At 38.9% G+C, this 17,041-nt stretch overlaps 1 protein-coding gene across 1 annotated transcript in view; it reads right to left on the reverse strand.

Moving 5' to 3' along the window:
* SPTLC2 (serine palmitoyltransferase long chain base subunit 2) overlaps window positions 1-7,018 on the reverse strand; it is a 68,765-nt gene extending 61,747 nt beyond the window's left edge. The window contains exon 1 of the mRNA XM_008639630.2: window positions 6,827-7,018. Within this exon, the coding sequence (XP_008637852.1) occupies window positions 6,827-6,952 (126 nt within the window). The 5' untranslated portion in view covers window positions 6,953-7,018. The remainder of the gene's footprint in view (window positions 1-6,826) is intronic.
* Window positions 7,019-17,041: the final 10,023 nt, after the last annotated feature.

Below are 17,041 nucleotides of genomic sequence, written 5' to 3' on the forward strand. Positions count from 1 at the left end.
ATGAATGAGCATTTCCTGAATTTTAGCTTCCCTTCCAATGTTTTCCAGGAAAAGTAAGTGACTGCCTTGAATGGATAACACAAGAATGTCAAACTAACTGCAGCAGCAAGGACATCTGATCACTCAAGAACATTTTTTTTCTTACTCCAAAGTCACAAGATTTCCTTTTTACTAATTAATTAAAGAAAGTTTGACATTTAGTAACGATAAGAATGCATAATTCATTTGCTTCTGTTGGGGGGAAAAAAAAAGCGCCTTTTTAATCATCTACAGAGGAAAAAGTAGAATTTATTACAAAGGTATGAGCCAGCAGAGTATTTCTTCCTGTTTTGCACAAGAAAAATGCAAACATTGTGAATTTTATTTTTGGTGACAGTATGAGAAAGGCAGAGTATCTATCTCACCAAGTACTACAGCGTCAGACATTTGTACCACTGAAGCAAAACTGGGAGCATTTATGGCAGATCTTTAATAAAAACACAAACGGGCACTGACAAGCTCTTACTTACAATGTTTGCCTGCAGGAGGAGTACTTTTTTCATTACCTTCATATTGTAATGATTTAACAACTTTGTCCTTGCAGTTTGGAGTAAAGGAACATTTAGGTCCGTACCTTTGCATCCTCCTGCCAGCAGCTGCACAGGAAAGACCAAGCCCAAAAGTGCCAACTTCTAAGCCTAAGCACCTAAACCCATTTCTGATTTGCCTGTGCCAAAAAGGCACAAAGATATTAATTTTCATCATTTCAACTATGGAAAAACAACCCAAATTTAGCTAGCAATCACTCTTCCAGAGAATCACAAGCATGTCCTTTCTCAAAGACAGACAGTGGGAATAAAATTTCTATGCACTAACATGCACAGAAGGGCAATTATTTCTTCCATGTTCCTGTCCCAATTCATGACACAAAATCAAAATAATTACCCACAATTGTTTCAAACCCTCTGCTATGTTATTTGTAGAGGGGTGGAGGAAGTGAGATCAAAAAGAAACCCTGGCACATTAGAAGATCAATACTTGAGAGACTTGTTAAATCTAATTATAATCTACTGAGATGCTTCTAAGTATTTTCCACTCCTCTCAACCATCTATGCACAAGAGTTCAGCTTTGCAATAGTTATCCAAGCACACCAACTATGTGACCCAAGAAACAATTGATATTTTAGCCAAGGTTCTTGGCTAGGAAGGGAAGCTGGAAATGAGTCATTATACCAACCCAAGCAGGTATGCCTGCATTGATACAATCCAATCCCACTCCAGATTACTCATCAGATGAGTTTTCTTTTGAAATCCAAGCTGACAAAGCTGGAACAGTAACAAGCTCAACTGGTGAGATAAGGACAATCACCCACAACAGGTTGGCACCACCAGTATACGTAACAAAAGCATGATCTTACAAGCCAGCATTAGAACTAAGTTTAAAGGGATTTAACTGTGAAGTAGAGAAGTTCTCTGAACCTAATGGATTATGATAAAGAAAAAATGTGTCTTAAAAGTCAAGAATTCAAGGAATAAATTATGGGTAAGGGAATTAAGGTTTAATATGGGACACTAGCTTTAGTTTTTTGGGGTACCAAGTTGTAGGATTATAGTAAAGGACTTTAAGTTGAGGTATCAGCATACTGTGAACTCCTTTGTTATCTATACATGTACCCCTCCCTCCAACAAACCATCCTCAGATAGGTCTCATGAGAAAGTTCCTTGGAACAGACAGGCAGGAAGTACTTTGGCATAATGCAAAACTGGATTGTCTATTTCCTCAGTAATCCTAACCCCACTGAGGGGTTCTCAGGACCCATGCATCTGAGAACGTGTAAAGAGAAAGCGTAAGGATATTGTGCCTTTATAAACTGATACTGACTTTTGGAGTTTGAGAGCCCTCTTTTGGAGCTGGCATACAGGAGCAGATGGTCTGCTGGTTGGTTTGGGGGCTGGTTTATTTATCTCCTCCATGCTTCTGCAGTCTGGCATTCCAGATAAGAAGTAGAGAAGATAGTACAACAAAAAGCCCACTTGAATTCCTCATGCTAATTTAATGTTTTCAATCTTTGAACCAAAAAAGTAAACACCTGGGAGGAAGGGATGGATGAAATCTATCAATCCATACTTTTCATCCAGAGGGTATTCACCCAGAGGGCACTGCAAGAGACTCCTAAGGCAAACTGGTCACAGCACCAAGCCAGACAGAGATCAAGAAGTTTGGAGAATGCTCTCAGGCACATGGTGTGACTCTTTGGGATGTCCTGTGCAGGCCTAAGAGCTGGACTTCAATGTCCTTGTGGGTGCCTTCCAACTCAGTATATTCCATGATTTCAAATTTTTGACACATGCAGCCACAGTGCTCTGCTGCAAAAGTGTCCTAGAGCTGGAAGCAACCACTATCACCTTTAAATGGCCTTCAGAGCTTGTCGTTTTTCCATCACATTCTCATCTTATTTCAGATCCAACACTCCTTCTAGCTGTAAGAGTCCCTACGAATATCAGTCTGAGATGAAACAGTTTCATTCAAGGAAAAATATTCTAGGAGTTGATTCTTTGAGCAATCTTCTGAATAAGCAGAGTCAAACAACTGCAAAAGTTACACTGGTTCAAAAGAGAGAGCAAAAGCAGCAAGTTCTTTCATTTATGGAGCTAAAAAAATCCTAAACAGCTTTATTCCTGTCAATTTAAGCATTGAACACATCCCCTATTAGTGAGGGGATGCCTGATGAAGACACCGAAGTACTAGTGGTCTCCCAGAAGCCCGAAAAGCATAACAATTTCAGTGAAAAGCACAGCCAATCAAGGGAAGAATAAAATTCTCCCTTGGGGTACAACACCTTAACATAGGTGATTAAGGAATCCATTATTTCATCATACTGTAAATTAATATTACAAGTGAAGGTCATAACAAGAGCTTTGTAGCCTTTAGCTCAGGGCAAAGGGACATGCAAATGCAATGATTATGCTACTTTTAGAGCCAAGTTTTCACAACATTGCACCTAAGCTAACAAATGGTGCCATAAGCACCAGCAGGGCTTATCTGCAATTCGCCTAATGTGCTCCCTGGTAATACATAACTGACTCTGAACAGAAATCAAGCAGACAATTGCAACAAATTTCAGGCTTCTGAAAGGAAGCAGAAAGACCAGTTTCATCTCATTGTTACATGAGTCAAGAAAAAGTGGAGCAATAACTGTGGGTAGCCTTTGTACCATCAGGAGGCCTCTGATGAGCTACACAGATGTTAAGATGATACTGAACAAAAGACTCCAGTTTACTGCCCCTGAAATATTCCTACAGCTGGACTCCTGTGAACATGTGTTTGAAAACCCCAGATGCTAGAAACACGTTCTAACTGGGCAAACTACAGAGCATGAAGCAGTATATTAGAGAGTTACCAGCCCCATTTGCACAGTCACTCCCATATACAAAACATGTAAGGTAATCAACAGGCAAATTAGACTGGAGGAAAGGTAAAAGTGATTTTCATCCTGCCTAGAAAATCCTATAAGCATTTTGCAGATTTAACTGCATTGTATGACCAGACAGCACATTAAATTGGGTACGCATAAATTGATTCCAGAGTAATTGAGAATTTTTCATCTTGCCGTTTACCCATGCCTAAAACAGACCGGTAATGCTTCAGAGAGGATGTGCTACACAACACTAGTTTCCAGGAAAAGCTCAGCTGGATGTATTTGAAACAAAGCCAAAACCCATGAAACTATTTCCTGGAAATCAGTACTAGCAAAGTCTGTCCCTTTTCACCCTTTTGTGTTTCAACAGTGAGTGAATATTAGGTTTTCCTGGAATCATTCCTATCAATTCATGGCTCTAATAAATTCCAAGGAATTTACCTGCCATCAGAGATAGCTGTAATTCAAACCTGTTCAAAATCATGCTCTGCTCTTTAAATTTAGTCACTTGCAGTTTTCTAGTTATGATGCAGAATAAGATTATACTATTAAGTGACAATTTAAGGAAGGATTTTCTCTACTGAAATAAACTGCCCTCCCTAACACAGAAAAATTGAGTCTTTTTCTTGAGTTTGTTTTTAATACTACATTTTGGACCCAAGTTTGTGTTATGAGTTAAATGTAACCACCTTCAGAAACACACCTCAGAAAATCCACATACTTCAATTCCGTGCTTTTCAGAACAGGTTCATTCAGCCCTTTACAAAATACTTCCTCACACTACGTAATTTTGTAATTTTTCACCTAAGCAATTATGAACTATTTCAAAAAGGTAAGGCTAATCCTTTTGCTTGATATTTAAGAAAATCATAATAACCTAGTTGGCTCTTCAGAATTTCAATAATAAAAAAGTTACTTTCCACACAGAGGTCACAAATCTACCAGAAAGTACCCCAGTGTAATCACAGGGCTCCTCTGATTTGATGTATTAGTAGTAATAAAAAAGGTGAGTTTTGAGCCTTTTCTGCACACTGGTATCTGCACTCCCTTACCAAAAGATGATTGGGCTGTCATCCAGCAGAGAGATTCAAATATTTGAGAAAATAATTTCAAAACAAGTTATTGAGCACACACCTCCCCCTCCACCTCCTGCACCAAAATAACCCCTGGCTCCCACATTAGACATGCTGCAATGTGCTCTCATCAATTCATTTGCCAGCAAACAAAGCTTAAAGCAGCAAAGGGTGAGGATAAGTACTGTATGTTCTAGACCTCACATGATCACTTTTCTATTTGTCTGATATCAGAAACAGCTATTACAATCTAAGTGCTAGAAACACGATTTGGGGAAGTACACTAAACTGAGATTTCTCCAACACCAAAGCTTCTTTAAACAGGATTTCCTATTTTTCATTCTTACACAATATTCACTTGCACTTTGTATTAGCTCCATCTGCAGACATCCTATGTACAAACAAAACCAGAACACATGCATCTCTTCATGGAAGCCATAACCAACACAGAAGCTGAAAGAGTTTCAATTCATCTGTCCAGAAGGCATACTTATTAAGCAAATGTCTTTCAGGGTAAGAGGTAAGATGCAATGCTGAGTTAATTTATAAAAAAATTCAAGGCTACATTTCTTTTAGGACTAGGATAATCTGTTGCTAACCACCTCTGTGCTTCAAGGTCCTCTATGGCAATCTTTACTGAGAGCCTAATATCATTAATGTGTTACTGAATTAGACCTACTGCCCCCTTTCTGTACACTCACTCATGTAAGAGCCATGACTGCTCCCACAGAAAAGGACTGCTGTAAGCAGTTCTTACACACTGATAACAGGACAAGCGTTTCACAACAACTGTGCAACAGAAATGTAACAATTACAGTATAGAGTAACTGCACCAACACTTCAGTTATTCCTTTAGAATTCTCAACACCATGAATACCTATCAATATTTAAACTTTTATTCTAATGTCTTAGTAGATTTCTGCAACTGTTTTGACTGCTCTCCACTGTACTTTATATACAGAAAAATGTAAGGGTGTCATGTTCTCAAGTGTCATAAACCAAAGTAGCTCAAAAGACATTAATGAACACATCAAGTTTCAAGTTGAGATTTAACCAGCATTCTTTAATTAGATATTTTAACTATTAAGAGGGATCCAAGATTTTTACTTTCATATTCCACAAGTCAGTTTTGGCAATAGCATAAATTTAAACTCCTGTACTTTAAACCAATATGAAACGCCTTTTACTCATTAAACTCCTGTAAGAATGTTTGTTTTGGAATTTAGTGCCCTACTGTGACTCTGCTTAATTCTACCTCACAATGTTCACAGAAGGAAGTTACCATGAGGTAATTTTAGGCACTGATCCTTAGCTAATCTACTGCAAAAAACCAGGCACTTTACTCCAGTGCTGTTTCCCTTGATTATTTGTTTGACTTACTGAGATGTCCCTTCTGCGTCCTCCTATTTTCTGCTAGCCAACTGCTTTTGTGGCTGCACAGAGAACCAGAAACCAGCAACTGGAAAAGGACCTCCCTTAACATTTTATAAGCCAGATTGGCTTCCCAAAGCAGTTGAGAAAAACAGAACCCAAATCAGCAAGAGTAAGTAAGACCTTTGGAGAAAGCTCACTGACAGTCACACTCTTTAGAAGAGGGCTCACATTAAAAGTTAGCAAGAAAATAGCTTGTGAACTTCAAGTTTCAATGGTAGCTTTCCTAACAACAATTAACTCCTGTGGGGAATAAAGATCTCTGAAAATAATTTACAAGTACTGAAAATCAGAATTATCCATTCCAGGCTAACTGCTGAAGCAGGCAAGACCTTTCACCTGGTAACAGAAGCTTTTGTGAATAGGTCTTAACATGAATTAATTCTTTCTAATCACTATCAGTGAGCCAGGAGTCAGTACCTAAAATTACCAGCTAACCTGCGTGTGTTCTGGACTCCAAATGAATTTAAAGTCATATAGCTTGTGCTCTGGAGCTGACCCACAAGCTTCTCTTGGCAACTGCTTCAGGTAAAAAGAATTAATAACATTTCTAAATCAAAACTCAGCCTCCAGATCAGTATCAGAAAGCCTCCCAGACTCAAACCAGAGCCTTTCTTTAGGTACTGATGCTGGCACATGCAGTCTCTCTTCCCCAAACCCTTGTTTCTGCAGCTGGGGGATCCTTCAGTAGGTTGATATAACTGTCAATGCAACTTTGCAGTGAGACAGATGAGGAAACTACTCTGAGGAAAAATAACTCAAAAGAAACATTATTTTTTAACAACACAGCAGTACTTGTATAGTATTTAGGGCATCCAGAAGACAAGGAAAACAGCAGAAAACTTTGAACACCACTTCTCCCCAAAGAAATACTCAAGCCTCAGCTACATCATTTCCCCCTGAACATTATTTCCCAGTGGTTACCTTCTGTTCTTCTCTTTCTGTTGCATTTTGACACTTCTCAATCTTCCACTGCCGCATGAAATCTCGCAGATATCCAAAGAGAGTGAGAACACCATAGCCTACATAGGTCAGCACAGCAACCAGCATTGGTGTTTCTTCAAAAGCTTCATTGAAAGGCCTTTTGTATAATCCTCCATTGTGCACAATATGATTTATCTATAGTAAAAATTTAAAGAAAGGCAGTTGGGGTATTAATTGAAGAAAAGGCAGATAGACATTTCAGAGTAGTCCCCAGCCCTCTGGTCAGTTATAGGCTCTGCATCCCCCCGCCACTCAGCACAAAGTGCTTCCAGCTAAGTTCAGCCATCACTGATAAATACTGCCAGCCTCTGCACAGAAGTTGCCATATTGCTGATATAACCAAAGTCACAGTTACCAATCTAGGGCAGTTTAATCTAACATCTCACTAAAATTATTTAGCCTGCAAAGTTACATATAGAGCATTGCTTACATCTGGGCAAACCAAAATGAAAAAAGTGCCTTCACCAAGAGGACACAAATAACAGAATAGTGATGTTTCCTAGGATTACTACAGAGAAAAAAAAAATAGAAAGTAATAGTTTTATTGATCTAAACAATATATTCTCAGACTTGGATGCCTATATTAGTGTAACAAAACAATCATAATCCATGTGTCTCCGTCGCTGTTAGCCTAAAGATGCTGACATAAACACTGTACTCATCCATGAGGCGGACACGACACCACAGACAAAAAAGTCATTGTATATAGAGTCTCAACACAGCATATATGTCAGCACCAGAACAAAGCAAAGCTTTCTGCATAAAATCCACGCTAAAAGTCATCTTGCTACTTACATATCATCTGAAGGTAAGGTATTTGCTAGCTGCCAAATACATACAGCAGGTCTATCTCAAGTACAGTTACTGGAATATGCAATATTTGTGACTATTACAGAAAAGCTTCACAGCTACAAGCCAAGTGCTCACACAACATTAACACTGGGAAAAAAAATAATGGTTTTAACTAGACTACTTTTTCAAATAGTTACATTAAAGATCAGATCTCATAAGTCAATGAATGAAAACACAGAAACCTAGCCATTAGACACAAATTGCTGTCTGCATTGCTAAAAGTTATAGACTGGCTGCACTATAATAGAATGGCTACATATGAAAGAACACTCTCCAAGATATAAATCCCCTTTGTGTAGCATCAAATATATATAAAAATAAGAAATGTATTTCTTCAAATATACTAATCAAAGAAACCTCAACACCTAGGAAAGAAACTGAACCTAGACACGTCAAAAAAAGACAGTGGCAAATAATTCCTGAGGGGTGTGAGCCAGCAGACACAATAAAACCAATTATTCACCTATGTCACTCAGATTATCATATGAGAAAGTAAGGTAGAATTGTACAAACCTCTACAACAGCTGATGAATCAATAAAGGCACACATACTTGCTGGCCTTACCAGACACTGCATTATTTGGAAAGTGATACCTGCTCATCTCAGGTGCTGGAGCAAGTCTGTATTTCAAGTCTGTCATTGATAACGTGAAAGCAATTTTTCAGAAGCAAGGGTCTGCTGTTGGGGATACAATTATGCTACAGCTATGCAGTCACCGAGTATAAGCCACAACAGCACCTTCCCTCCTGACAGTCATTTCTACCTCTTCCCTTCTGCTGACACAGTTCTAAGCAAAGCAAAGCTTTGATTTGGCAACATAGTCGAGGGGACTTTAGAAGAGGTGTAAGTGTGGAAACAAAATAGCAAAGACACAGTAGGAACTTCCCTTTTAGTAGCAGCACTTAAAGCCAGATGCAGGTAACTAACTTGGAGTGCTTTGAGGCCAGGTTTAATACTGAAGTACTATTTTAAAAACATACTGCATACAGTGGTGGCTTGAGTTAGAAAATTGCTATGGCTTTGGAACAAGTGTACGTACACTTGCTTACCACATTGCAGCTCAAGTGCTGGCAATTTAAGGCTTTAATGCAGGCCAAAGGTTCATACACTGTTTTCTTCATGAACGATGCCAGCCAAAGAAATTGCCCCAGCCCCTCTCACTCCCACTTTGAGCCATCCGCACCAGTCTCCAGCTTGCACAACTAAAGCAACTAAATCTGATTATCAGCACAGTATCCCTTCAACACTGAACCTATCCACGTTGAAAATATAATCATTTGCAGAAGGTTATTCATTAGACTGTAATAGCCTTTACAGTTCTGCTCCACAAAGTCATTCGATAGAGCTCAGCAAACAAGAGCCAGCAGCTTTTGGAGAGAGAGGAGGGGCAGCAGCACCATGACAATCACCGAATCAGTGAGCCAATTGAAAAGGAAAGGAAAAACCGTGAAAGCAAAGGAAAAACCGTGAAAGCTGCCTCTTCCCTGTTACTCTCAGGATTGCTTAACTGTATCACTATGGCTCCAGTACCCAAATCTATAGAATTTTATTGCATCCACATACAAGAAAGACCACACAACAAAGCTCCAACCACCAGAGTTTACAGCTTGATGAATTACAAGTTGAAGTTTTGCATCCTCACATTGTCAGATCAGGCTGTGAATAGCAGCTATTCAAGAGCACGCACACTACATACCTGCCACCTGGGCCTGTCTACTAGCAGCTGATTTCTGGATAAGCAGACAGAAAACTGGTAATGACTACTTTGCAAAGTACCTAGGATTGAATAACTAGAGATCACATCAAAGCTTCCAATGCCTTTCCCAGGTAACCGGAAGTTCAGCCAGAAGAGATGAAAGGCTACATCCTAAAATAAAGGATCTGAGGCTACCAAATACCAGAAAGTAGTTAGAAAAAAAACAACTAAGAGACCCAAATCTATATGCAAATTTAATCAGAATAAAACCATACCAAATTATTCCAGGTCTTTGGAGGTGCCTGGGCTTGTAACACTAAAACTGAACAAGTTATTCCATATGGTTGAACCCAACATTCACTAAGAAAGGCTGTTTTAGGAATACCTGTGTTGATTCAACCCATACTCCAATCAATTTCACCTCTCAGTGTTCTTCCACCAATGTGCTTATACGTGGTTATATTCACTGTCAGCTACCACATCAGCTGAGAAGCTTGTGTTATCCTAGCTGAATCAAAAAATTAAAGACTGAATGCAATTCCACAAACTCTTCATGAAGCATATGACCATAAAAAAACCTCTAGAGCTGACTACAGAAGAGACATTTGTAGTCACATTAAATACAAGCCTATTTGTTTTTCTAAGAATGCCTTATAAATCCACACATTAGCCTTCAAATGAAGGCTTGCATGCTGCAAGCTCCAAAGCTGCTGCAAAAGAGCAGCAATTTTAGGTCCAGAGACCAAGAAAGGAGGTGGCTACAGTTCAGTGCTTCATTTCCTTTCCATGGGAGGAGAAAAAAGGCGTGGAAGATTAAGACTTTTATGATTTCAACAAGCCTTATGATCATAAAGTGAGCCATGACCTTTGAAGTAGAATATACAGCATATCCAAGTACAAAGAAAAGTCAGAGTTCACTTAAACACGTGGTTCAAAAAAGCACATGTATGCTCACCTACAACATCTCTCTTTCCTGTACCGTGCAGAGTATATGTACGCAGAAGAGCACCACCACATTAAAGAACTCAACTGCAGGAGAATCAGAGAGCACAACTCAGCTGGTTACAGGAGGCAGCAAAGAATCAGCCACAGGTAATGCCTGTATTGGGCCAAACTCTTGGGGAAACAAATCACATTAAACAGTATTGTAGCAGTTACTGAGCAGCAGCAGCAGCATCATCACACAGCTACTGCTAGAAAGGACTCCACTGGTCTAAGCAGAACACATCAGAGTCTGATGATAATCACAGAATGTACTGAGTAGGACCCACAAGGATCATCAAGTCCAACTCCCACCCCTGCACAGCACAACCCCAAGAGTCACACCATGTATTTGAGGGAGTTGTCCAAGAGCTTCTTGAGCTCTTGTCAGGCTTGGTGCTGTGAACACTTCCCTGGGGAGCCTGTTCCAGAGCCCAACCACCCTCTGGGTGAAGAACCTTTTTCTAATATCCAATCTAAATCTGCCCCAGAACAGCTTCAAGCCATTCCCTCAGGTCCTGTCACTGGTCACCAGATTGAAGAGATCAGTGCCTGCTCTTCCTCTTCCCCTCATGAGGATGTTGTAACTGCAATGAGGTGTGCCCTCAGCCTCCTCTCCTCCAGGCTGAGCAGACCAAGGGACCTCAGTCACTCTTCATAAAGCTTCCCTTCTAGATCCTTTCGCCATCTTTGTAGCCCTCCTTTGGATGCTCTCTGTATCCTTTGTGAGTGAGAAGACAAAAGCCATGCACAAACATGGGAACATCAGCAGATGCTCCCATAGACAACACACAGGATTTACCACAGGGCTCTGGGTACACACCTTGCATGGCAGGCATGTATTTTGGGGACAGAAGATGCTACAAGTGCTACTGCACACAGTACGAGTTAAGTACACTGTAACTGCTTATTGCTGCTACCCCAGGAAAGGCCCAGCACTCTGTATTAAAGAGGCCATTTCATTTCATACTGACAGGAAGAACAAATTGAGATGAACCTGGCAGACTTAATGTAAACACCTTAAAAAGATTATTTACGCTGGAACACAACTTTGCTAAATTCTTATTAAAATTTAGTAGCTTCTCATTGCCACATACCACACATACTGCAGAAATTTTACTAACAGGTTTGCAGCTTCTATTTTTAGAAACACAGTGTGAAAGACCACATCCATGAGTGTGCCTCTGTATGCAAAAGTGGTCACATTTATTACAAAGGATTGAGGAAATCAGCACTACAGAAACCACAGCAGTGAGAATTCCATGATGGCAGCTGCTCTAAGCTGTTATGTATTCTGTGGTAATTTTACTGTCACCTTGCACTGCTTTGCTTAGACTTCAAATCTCAGACTGTTGCATGGGTAAAAAGACCCAGTATTTACCACCAAAATTAGAATTAAACTAGTTTGAATCACATTTTAAGCTTTTAAAAAAACCCTCACAGGTGATAAACTTGTTTTATAAAACAGACTTTAAGAGTATATTCCTCATTAAAGATTTGTTCTTCTTGACAGGTATTATCAAATATTTTTATTTGCAACTAGTTACAACAAATTTGACAGCCCTTGTTTAAGATGCACTTACTGCATCTACAAAAATAGTGTAAATCTTCATAATGTTTAAAAGTTGTTTGGTTCTCCCCACCCCCATTAGCAAGTAAAGGATGCAATTAAACTTGGGGTTTTTTGCTTGCTACATATAGGTGACAATTTCAATCCTCCTGAGAATATACTTTTTTTTCTGACAGTTTACCTCAAATTTAAAACGTTAAACCTTACATGTAACTTTATCTATTATGTTCAGTAGATTTTAGGCATACAGAATTTTGACAGAGAATTTCCTAACTGCATGCTTAATTACTAAATATGATTTACAATAAAGATTTCCAAAGACAGCACAGGTCTGCAGTGCTTCCCTAACAAGTCAATCTCCAGGCTCTCAGATACCTCTGGAAGCATTTCCAGACATATTTTAGAATCTACTCTCATTTTTATAGACATTAAACCCCATTACTTCCTAAACTTTCCAACTCCTGCTTTCTCAACTGTAAGTATTCTTCAAAACTATACTTTTGAATTAAAAACAGTTCTTTTTCTAGAATTCATTTCTTAATGATGGCAAAACAAAAAACTTGAAACCTCATTGAAGATGGGCCAATGTTTTATGTTCCATCTAGAGGAATTGAAGTCAATAGATAATTCAGATAAAGCTTTTGTCCTCCCAACAAACTGAAAACATGAAATTTAGAAAAACGTTGGTTTTGTTGTACAATTAAAACAGAAAAATACAACATGACATATCACTTAAGTACATATCATAAAAAAAAATTAACTTGTATACATTTATAACAATTTCTTAGAGCATTTAAGGTTTATCACCAGCTAAATTTGAAATGGCAGTACAAATATAGTCTATATATTTTAACACTTCACCCAAACTAATTTCTCAGTAGCACATACTCCAATCTAAGAGAAGCCCATCACATCAGCAGCTACCATGAGCATTTGTTTTCATACCAGCACAGACACACAAATTCTCAACAAGTACAACACTGGCACTACACCTACTAATTTAACATGATGGCCTCAAATAATTGTTTAGCCAGGGAAAATGTTGAGCATCTATTCCTTCCACAAAGGCTCACAGTCTTTTATAACTGAATTTGGTATTAGAAAAAGATCGTTGTGCACAGGTACACTTTTTCAAAAATAAGAGTTTTGTCAGTTAACATATCTGAACAAGGTTGCAGTCTCTTCTAGATCAGACAACCTTCTTCTCACTTGAGCTTTACGTTACTAACACAATAAATACAGTCAATCATAAAACCAAGCAAGAGTTGCAAAGTAGTAACTTCTTTCCTCAGGTCTGATATAAGCCTCAGAGTACCTGCTACAAGCCCTAAGGCACACATTTTTACAGGGGTTCGGGGATTAAATGCTAACATCTAAACCTGGACAAACTCTCCAGCAATCCTGTAACCATGGAATAACCAAGGCTGGAAGGGACGTCCAGTGGTCACCGTGTCCAAGCCCCAAGTCAAAGCAGGGCTAATTACAACAGGTTGCCAAGGGCCACATCCAACAGTCTTGAACTCCTCCATGGATGGAGATTCCACAACCTCTCTGGGCAACTTCTTCCAGTATCTTACCACCCGCATGGGAAAAATTATTTTCCTTATGTGCAATCAGAATTTCCCATTCTTCTAAATTACATGTGCTGCCTTCCATACTATTGCCACATGCTTCCAAGAGCCTGGCCTCATTTTCTCTATATCCTGCAGCCAGCTAGTTAAGCTTCTCTCTCCTAAGGTTGAGCAAACCCAGCTGTCACAGCCTCTTCATTTCCTGGGGACCCTCCACTGGATTCACAGATTGATGTGGTTATGTCAACATCTTTCTGGGAAACTCAAAACTGGACACCATTTGCAAGATGCAGTCTCCCAAATGCTGACAAAGGGGGAACAACCACTTCATGAAGAAGTTAATGAGATTTAGATTCTCAGGATCATTTTTTTTCCGTCTGAATTTTAAATTTGCACACAGATGTGAAAAAACCTCACAATTCTGTACTCCAATTCTTTTTTATACCAGTGGCTAGGGTAGTTATTTAGCATATTTATCTTATCCTAAGTTTCATCTGAAACAAGATTCATGTCACTGCTACCACTAAATCATTTGTAGCAAGAAAAACTTGCAGTATCTGCTGCAGTCATCTTAAGTGTGCTCTCCGAAAGAAGTTACACTAACCTGAATTCCAGCAAAAGCATCTAAAAACCAAGAGGAAGCTATTGTTCCCCTGCATCCTGAAGCATCCCACGAGATGAACATACAAGCAGTTTGACTGCTCTATTTAAGAGCAAGCTCAAATCACAGGACTACACAAGCTGTTTTCTGCATACAAAAGCTTCCAGGAAAGAAATACCTATGCTGGCTATTTTAACAGTTGTTAGAATTCAGGACTTGTGACAGTTTTAAAGGAATGCAAATCCCACAGTACTCCCACTCTTCTCAACCAAACTATTCCTTGTCTTCCTGAGGAAATAGTACAAGACCTTGTTTACAAAGGCATGCACATGCAATAAGCTATCTGGAAGTTGCTATAAGCTGGTGTTTGAAAACCTTCAAGAAACACCAGGGAAATTAAAACTTGTTTATATAATTCCAGCTCCCATCTAACTGACTTGGAGATACTGCACACAACAGAAATTAAGAACTTGATATCTAAAACCTATATTCCACTTTTATTGTTTTTAGTTTGAGACTATTCCTTCTTTAACTTCTAGAAGCATAATAGAACCATTCTAATGTGAGAAGCTCAATTAAGGAGTTAAAAAAAAAAATCACATTACTAAGAATTTGTTCACAATAATAGGTAGATTCCAATAAATTATCTTGGAAAATAAGGGCACCTTCTCCCATTAAAGATGTCCCAATCTCCCTATTCTAAGCAAGAAAAATCTTTTTAGATGCAGCACTGGAAAACCATTAGTCATTTGCAAAACACTCCAATGGAGAAATACATTCCAGTTTAAAATTGCATTGCAGAAAGAAAAAGCAATTTCCCCACACTCGTTTTTCCCACAAGTGTCTTGATAGCTCCTAAACACCATTTTTCTATTGAACCCAACACTCTCCCCAAAAGAGCAGAAGGGCATAAAAAGCAGAATCATGCACAACTTGAAGAGGTAACTTCACATCTCTTTTACTAACATTTGCTCTCTTTCTCCTATCTATGTTCAATTCCTCACATCATGACAATACCCTTTGAGATGTCAGGCTTTATCTTACATAGTGCAGTATTACACCAGAGCTCTATATCAATTTTAAGTCCATCCATAAATTACCATTCTTTCTAACAATGAACTCTCTCAACTGTACACAGTCAGAAAACAGTCACTTTTCTCTAACATTCCACAATTTTTAATTGCTATATGGTTCTTCAACCTCTTTTAACTAAGGTGTTCATAATGAGATTGAAATTCAGTGAATGCAACAATCTCTAAACAGATTAACTTCAAGCAGGACCCAAGTAATTTGAAAACAAGACATCTCAGGAAAGCCAAGAGCTGTTATTTATCTTAGTATTTCAGCAGAATGTTTTTTAATATGCTAGAACCTTAACTTCAAATGGTCACTTTTCTAGTCATTGATGCTATTCCATTAATCTCCAAGGTAGCCAAAGTCAGTTACTGCACAGTTTTAGTAGACAGCAAGGTTCCCTCTCCTCTTATCAAAAAGAGGTTAAGCAGTTCAGAAGGAGACAAATACAATCTCTTTGAAAATTAAAGCGAACAATTTCACCCTCTTCTGCTCATGCTGGAGTAACAGTAAAGAACCCATTCTATGTCAAATACCACTCCTAGTGAAGGGAGTATCATAAGGAAACCTTTGAATCTAAGCTTAGGTTTTCTAGGATAAAACCCCCCAAAACAAGATAAACAAACAAATCAAAATTTTAAAACCCCAAAACTTACACAGGTAACCTGAGCAGAAATGTCCTAGGTAGAAAAGGACTCCTTTTTTTTCACACCGTTAAAAATGGGTGAAGTTTTCCTGCACTATCAAGCCCTACTGGAGGGCATGGTAATGCCCTGTCTCTAAGCTCTCCCCTCAGAAGCTCTGTGGTTTTCCAGATAAATTGACAATGACTGGAACATTTCTTTAAACCAATGGTTTTCCTTGCCCCTCCTGTTCCCATCATTTTAGCTAGATCTCTTTCTGCCTCTTATTTCTCACACAAACCCTGCAAAACGCTTTTTTGAAAAAGTTCTTCTCCTCATCCTTATTTTCTGTTTTGTTTTTTTTTTTCTACTAAGTAACAATTGCATTCTTTTGTGTAAGCTGCCTCCTTTTTGGTACTTGCTTACAGTTGCAGATTCTCAAGTGCTGTATGTGGTATGTACCTGGTATATACCTACGCAGACAAATATATTCAACACAAAGTAAGCATTCACATGTTTCCCTTCTTCTGCATAAAGACCCAAAACCCAAAACTGAAAAGGCGAAAGACCAATCAAGTAGCCAAATCTGTGATACATCAGCAAACACATCTTCTGGCAGCTTACCACCACTGATGCTATCTGAGAAAGCTAGACATGATTAGTTCCCCTAAACAGTTGCTTCTTCCACTCCAGTTCTAACATTCAGATCCTCACTCCAAATTTAGCCCACATAAAATTACGGAGAAAAGGATGTAGTACTCCTAATTATAAATCTCTGACCAGCAAGCAGCTGCCAGAAAGATATCAAACTTTCCTACACTCTTCTTCTACCCTCTGACAATGCCGCTATGCTTTGGCTTTTTGGTAAAATTTCTCATTACCACTTCTCCAGTGAACCCTCACTCGCTTTAGAAATAGTTATCTCAAATCCCTCAGGTCTCCAAAACATATCTGAGCATAGTATCACATGCAAGCTACTAAGTGAACAGAACATCTCATACACCAGCAAGGCTTTTAGGCTTCCTCAGTTTGACATCTATGGCTTTTCCAATTCACACACTGCATCACCCATGTTTTCCAGAAACCCAGCTGAACAAAATCTTTGAGGAAGTGCTTCCCTACGGCATTTTCTGTTCTCCTGAAGTAGAAGAATATAACTGTATTCAGACCTTCTTCTTTAGAAAGCA

The sequence above is a fragment of the Corvus brachyrhynchos genome, unplaced genomic scaffold, assembly GCF_000691975.1.
Source record: "Corvus brachyrhynchos isolate BGI_N302 unplaced genomic scaffold, ASM69197v1 scaffold115, whole genome shotgun sequence".
NCBI classification, from domain to species: domain Eukaryota; kingdom Metazoa; phylum Chordata; class Aves; order Passeriformes; family Corvidae; genus Corvus; species Corvus brachyrhynchos.